At 45.9% G+C, this 6,547-nt stretch overlaps 1 protein-coding gene across 1 annotated transcript; it reads right to left on the bottom strand.

The window, feature by feature from the left end:
* Positions 1-5,076: 5,076 nt before the first annotated feature.
* On the bottom strand, positions 5,077-5,912 carry LOC109218329. Its single transcript, XM_019382685.1, has 2 exons — positions 5,279-5,912; positions 5,077-5,081 (listed from the first exon to the last, which is right to left on the bottom strand). Exons 1-2 carry the CDS (start codon positions 5,910-5,912, stop codon positions 5,077-5,079), a joined length of 639 nt encoding a protein of 212 aa, XP_019238230.1.
* Between the last annotated feature and the right edge of the window lie 635 nt (positions 5,913-6,547).

Below are 6,547 nucleotides of genomic sequence, written 5' to 3'. Positions count from 1 at the left end.
ACATATGCCTCACTCAGTACTTTCAATAAGGCATTTTTTATGCGCGTCAAAGCTCTGCAACAGAGCTAAGATGGAGATCTGGGCTGGCGTCTTGTTCAGTTGTTCAATGGCAGAATATTCCTTTTCCTGTATCTTTCTCCAGAGGTCATCAGGCCCAGTTTCAGTGACGGTTGGTCGTCCAGAGGCTTGCTTACTAGACTCAGCTAGGTGTTCTGGAGTGTAAATCCTGCCGGTTCTGGTCATACCTTGTGTTGCAATGGCTTCCCCAGTTTTGGTTTTCCCTTTCCTTCTTGCTTCGGCTGTGTAACCCCAAGGAATGGCATTCGTATGGAATGGTGCTATGGCTGACATAGCTACAGGAATAGTTACCCTTCCTTTGGATGGTAACACGGCCACTTCAAATGGCGTTGGTGCTTTCGGGGGTCCAAACTCGACCTCAATTGGTCCTGGCGCCTTTGTGGGAGGGGGCGCTTCGAACTCAAGCGGTATGGACATGTTCACCTCATCGTCCCCAGAAGGCTGGATTTTGACAACAATCGGGTTAAGCGTGACTGTTGGTTTCTTCGGCTCATCACCTTTAGCAATCAATCCAATCGATCCTTTGGGGTCCAAATCATCCTCTATTTCGATCATGTGAATGCCTCCACCCTAGTGGTCAGGCAGAGGGTTGTTGCGAACATTAGGAGTAGGCTCCTTTGCAACGATGATCATATTGTCAATCAAGGCTTGGATCTTATCCTTCAGCGAACGACATTCGTCGATGGTATGCCCCTTCATGCCGGAATGGTATGCACAGGTTTTGTTTGGGTTGATCCATTAGGAAGGATTTTCTGGAGTTAATGCAGGGATAGGGGTAACATAACCAGAAGCTTTAAGCCTTTCATATAGCTGGTCAATTAGTTCGGCGATGGCTGTGTATTGTTTGGGAGGTCTGCGGTCAAAATTTGGTCTAGGTCTAGGGATGTTTTGGCGAGTGGGAGGTGATTGATAGTGAGAGGGTTGAGCATTATAAGCTTGGTAGACAGGTGCGGGCTGAGAGTATCTGGGTGAAGTGGGTTGATATGTGGGAGGTGGAGATGATTGGTAAGTGGGTGGTGGGATTTGGTATGAGGGTGAGGGTGCTTGGTAATTTGGGGTAGGCAGATATATAAGTGGAGGTAATGGGCATGTTTGGTATTTTATCGGGGATTTTTTCCTCTGTGCAACCATCACGACATTCACATCCTTTTTCTTGGACGTGGTACCAGACTGTAAAGCCTTATTGGTAGCCTGCAACGCTTCAAGGTTGGTGACCATACCAGTTTTAATGCCTTCCTCGATTCTTTCCTCTAGCTTGATGATATCGGAGAATTTCCGGCCCTCGATTAGCATCAACCTCTCATAATATTATGGATCCTGGGCCCGGACGAAAAATCTGTTCATCTGTTCTTCTTCCAAGGCCGGCCTGACCTTAGCAGCCTCCGATCTCCAACGAGTAGCATACTCGCGGAATGTTTCTGTATGTTTCTTCTTCAAATTCTGGATGTAGAATACGTCTGGTGCATTCTCTGTATTGAATCTGAATCTGTCCATGAAATCGGACGCCATACCTACCCAGCTTGTCCACTTCTTGGGGTCTTGGCTAATGTACCAAGATAAAGCATCCCCCTTCAGACTTCTCATAAAGAGTTCCATACGGATCTTTTCATCCCTTCTGACTCCGACCAGCTTGTCGCAGTACGTCCTCAAATGGACTCTGGGTTCCCCTGTGCCATCAAACATTTCGAACTTGGGAGGTTTGTACCCCTCAGGAAGTTCGACATCTGGCTGAATGCAAAGGTCCTCATAATTCAGCCCCTCAATACCTTTGTTTCCTTCGACACCCTGGACTCAGCTAGTCAGCTTCTTGAGTTGTGTGGCCAGGTTCCTGATAAGAGATTCTTTGTCATCAGACTCAGGTGCACTTGAGATTGGTTGAGTATAGTGGGGTATGGTCTCCACATAGATGGGGGTGTTGTGGAGATGATCATTTATGGTGTTTGTTGGTTCAGGAATGAGCAATGGAGCATTGTTGGAAGTGTGGCATGTGTTGCAATGCTGAGTATGAGTGGGTTGTTTCTATGGTTGTGGGGTGTTCTGTGGAGGTGCAGGATTTTGGGTGTTGGGAAAATTGATATCGGGAGTGGTGAGAGAAAATGACAAATTCGCCAAGTTCAGAACTTGGTCCAATTCTTCTTGAAACTTTAGTAACTTTTGTTCGAGCTAGGAAGCAGTCTCCTTGGCAACCGGGGTACCCTGATGAATCTCTACCCTTTCAATTTCCTTTCTAGCGCTTGAATCTCCCATTCTTCCCTTGTTCTTGTTTCGGATAGGACTCGGAGGAGGAGGAGGAGGTGGAGGGCCCTTGGATCTTGTGCAGTATGATGATGTTGCCAGAGTGCACGAACTAACCTTTGGGGAAGGGAATAAAAATAAAAGAAAAACAAAAAGGTAATAAGTTAGTGCAGATCATGAGGAGGAAACACTGCAGTATTTAAACACACAATGCAGGAATATAAATCGTGTCCTAATTGGGGAGCCTCGTTGTGCCCGAGGTAGGCCTAGCGACAAGTTAATTTGGAGAACTTATAATGCTAAATGCCTCATTATATTGATAAAAATAAGACAAATCCCAAAACGACGCTAAATAACAGAAAGTAAAATATCACTAATGGCCTTATTACATTGAAAGCAAGAAATAAAGACTCCTAACTACTTGGTCCCAGAAGGACCTTCCCCAGATTCGGCATTTTTAGCTCCCTCCAACAGCTTCATCAGCTCGCGAAGTCCTAGCAGCAAATACTCGGGCCAGATGTCCGCCCGCATTTCCCTCGGCATTTTGACAGTCTTCGATCCTTTTGATGAACTTTCCTTCCAGCTCCACTATACCTTGTTCTAAATATCCCAGTCGCTTGTTGACGCGGACATCCATATCCTTCCATTCCTCGATCAGCTTTTGATGAGCTTCTTGAATTTCCTGATGCTCACTTTCGCTTTCCCGGACCCTCTTGCGCTGTTGGTTATATTTTACTTGTGCTTCAGCCCTTTCGTCGATAATCCTGTGACCTCGAACAAACTCTGGTTGGCCTAACCCATCTCGCCCGTCTTCCAACCAATCCAGATAGTATGGAGTATAACCAGCGTGATACCTGTCTGGTTCAATAGAATCCCTTCCCAGGACGATTTTGCAATGCCACATGTATTGAGCTTGGCATTTGTTTGGGCTATCATCATCCTGAAAGTCAGCTCTAAAGTGGCTCATCTTTTCGACCCTTGGTATAATCTGCTTCCTCCCCGCCTGTCTCATAACTCGGAGAGGAACGTAAGGGTAAGTTCCCCTCAGACCGATAAGTATGAGGAAAGGTGCCTCCCTGGATCGGGTAATGAACTCTTCAGTAGGGAACCATTCAAACATCCATTACACTTGGTCCTCTTTTAGATTGTCGAACAATTCTACCCACCCTTTGGCATTTTCAGGTTGAGCAAACATGTTGGGCATATAGTTCATCCACCTTGGCTGATGGAAGGCGATATGATCATTCCAGTCTCTGCGCAGAATCTCTTGCCGGTATTCACCCCTTTGAAGGTTCTCCACGAGCTAGAGTTGGAGTAGCAGGTTACAGCCCTTAAAGTGCTTGGGCCCTCGTTGACATTTCTCCAGGGCTCGGTATATTTCTGCGACTATCATAGGTACTATGCTAAAAGGTTGTCCGTCAATTCCCTCAATTAATGTCCTAGTTACCATGGCCAATCCGGTGTGGATCCTAGCCTTCTTCATAGGAAACACTATCATCCCCAGGAAGCAAAAAATAAAGACGAAGACCCTTTTCCATAGCAAAAACAATAGCTAACAACTCTTTCTCGGTGACTGTGTAGTTTCTTTGAGCCTCATTCATGGTTTTGCTTGAGTAGTACACCTGAGGGAACATCTTGTTGATCCTTTGGCCCAAAACCGCCCCCACCGCAACGTCACTAGCATCACATATGAGCTCGAAAGGCAAGCTCCAATTTGGTGCGGTAATGATAGGGGTAGTTGTCAACTTGTGTTTTAGAAGCTCAAAAGCCTCCATGCACTTCTCATCAAAAACAAACTTGGCATCTTTCTCTAGCAACTTGCACAACGGGTTAACTACCTTAGAAAAATCTTTGATGAACCTTCGGTAGAAACCCGCGTGCCCAAGAGAACTCCCCACCCCTTTGACAGAAGTAGGGGGAGGAAGCCTTGAAATAACCTCGATCTTGGCCTTATCAACTTCAATTCCTCTCTTCGAAATCTTGTGACCCAACACAATACCCTCTTCTACCATGAAATGGCACTTTTCCCAACTGAGAACTAGGTTCGTGTCTTCACATCGGGCCAACACTCGATCCAAATTTCCCAAGCACTCTTCAAAAGAATCCCCAACCACACTAAAATCATCCATGAAAACCTCCAAAATATCTTCCGCCGTGTCGGTGAAAATAGCCATCATACAACGTTGGAAGGTCGCTGGAGCATTACACAATCCAAATGGCATTCTAGAGAAAGCGAATGTGCCATAAGGACATGTAAAGGTGGTCTTCTCTTGGTCCTCCGGGGCAATGAGAATTTGATTGTACCCCGAGTAACCATCCAAAAAGCAATATAAATCCCGACCCGCAAGACGATCAAGCATTTGGTCAAGGAACGGCAACGGGAAATGATCTTTTCTAGTCACCTTGTTAAGCTTCCGGTAATCCATACAAACTCTCCAACCCGTCACTGTCCGAGTAGGAATAAACTCATTGTTGTCATTGGTCACAACAGTCGTCCCGCCCTTCTTCGGTACACATTGCACCGGAGAAGTCCATGAACTGTCAGAACTGGGATACACCACACCGGCGTCAAGCCACTTGATAACCTCTTTCTTTACCACTTCTTGCATTGCCTCATTTAGTCTTCTTTGATACTCAAGTGAAGGCATCGCATCCTCTTCCAATATGATTTTATGCATGCAAAATGCGGGGCTTATACCCCGAATATTGGCCAATGTCCATCCAATCGCCTTCTTGCGCTTTTGTAGAACTGCCAAAGTGGCGTCAACCTGCATGTTAGTTAAGCAAGATGAAAGAATAACAGGCAAAGTACAATTAGAGCCCAAGAATTCATATCTGAGGTGAGGAGGAAATGGCTTCAACTCCAACACCGGCGGCTCCTCAATAGATGGTTTAATTGGTGGAGTTTTGCAATTTTCAAGATCCAAGGACAACTTCCTAGGCTCATATGAATATGAACCCATACCATGCAATGCATTTACGCACTCCACTCTCCCAGCATCATCATTGACATCCATATTTAGAAGAACGGCCTCAAATGGATCTTCAACATTAATCATCGCACTTGTGTCATCCACTATCACCGTCGTCACAATGTCCACAAACAAGCACACCTCGCTGCTATTTGGTCGCCTCATGGACTTGCACACATGGAACACTACCTTCTCATCCCCAACACAGAAATTCAACTCTCCCACCTCAATATCAACCAAAGCCTTACCCGTAGCTAGGAAAAGTCTTACAAGAATAATCGGGACTTCAAAGTCCACTTCACAATCCAATATAACAAAGTCGGCCGACAAGATGAATTCATCAACACGGACAAGGACGTCATCAATTATACCCAAAGGCCGCTTCATTGACCGATCCGCCATTTGGAGCCTCATTGTAGTTGGGTGAGGTTGTCCAATTCCCAAGGTCTTGAAGACCAAATATGGCATTAAGTTTATACTCGGCCCCAAGTCACAAAGGGCTTTGGCAAATTTGGCACTTCCGATGGTACAAGGTATAGTGAATGCTCCGGGGTCCTCAAGTTTTGGAGCCATAGAATGTACGATTGCGCTCACTTGATGAGTCATCTTGATTGCCTCACACTCCATTGACCTCTTTTTCGTAACCAAATCCTTCATGAACTTTGCGTACCCCGGCATTTGCTCAAGTGCCTCCATCAAAGGCACATTGATAGTTAGACTCTTCATCATCTCAATGAATTTATTGAATTGGTTGTCACCCTTTTGCTTGGCCAACCGTTGAGGATAAAGCGGAGGGGGCCTAGGCAAGGGTGCCTTGGCTTTGGGAACCACCGGCTCGGGCATATCAATCACGTGTCCCCTAGACGGGTTCACGGTCTTGTTTCTCCTCCTCAACCTCATCAATATCAATCCGCACATCATTGTTCACATTGGGTTCAACTACATCCTCAACCACCAAAGGTATATCATCATCCCGCAACTCATTATCATCAACCATAACTTGATTTCCTCTTGAGGCATGCACATCACCGCCTCTCCCACTTCGCGTTGTAACCGCCATCACATGATTATCATTCTCACCCTTAGGGTTTACTACTGTATCACTTGGTAGAGCACCCTTTGGGCGAGTGCTTAGAGATTGAGAGATTTGGTCGAGTTGCACCTACAAGTTACGGATAGAGGTGTTGTGAGAAGCCAATTGAGCATCGGAGTCTTGGTACTTTTTCATCATTTGCTCGAACATAACCTCAATTCGACCCATG

The sequence above is a fragment of the Nicotiana attenuata genome, unplaced genomic scaffold (assembly GCF_001879085.1).
Source record: "Nicotiana attenuata strain UT unplaced genomic scaffold, NIATTr2, whole genome shotgun sequence".
NCBI classification, from domain to species: Eukaryota; Viridiplantae; Streptophyta; class Magnoliopsida; order Solanales; family Solanaceae; genus Nicotiana; species Nicotiana attenuata.
Note: the sequence above shows the minus strand (reverse complement) of the source record. Positions and strands in the feature narration are given on the sequence as shown.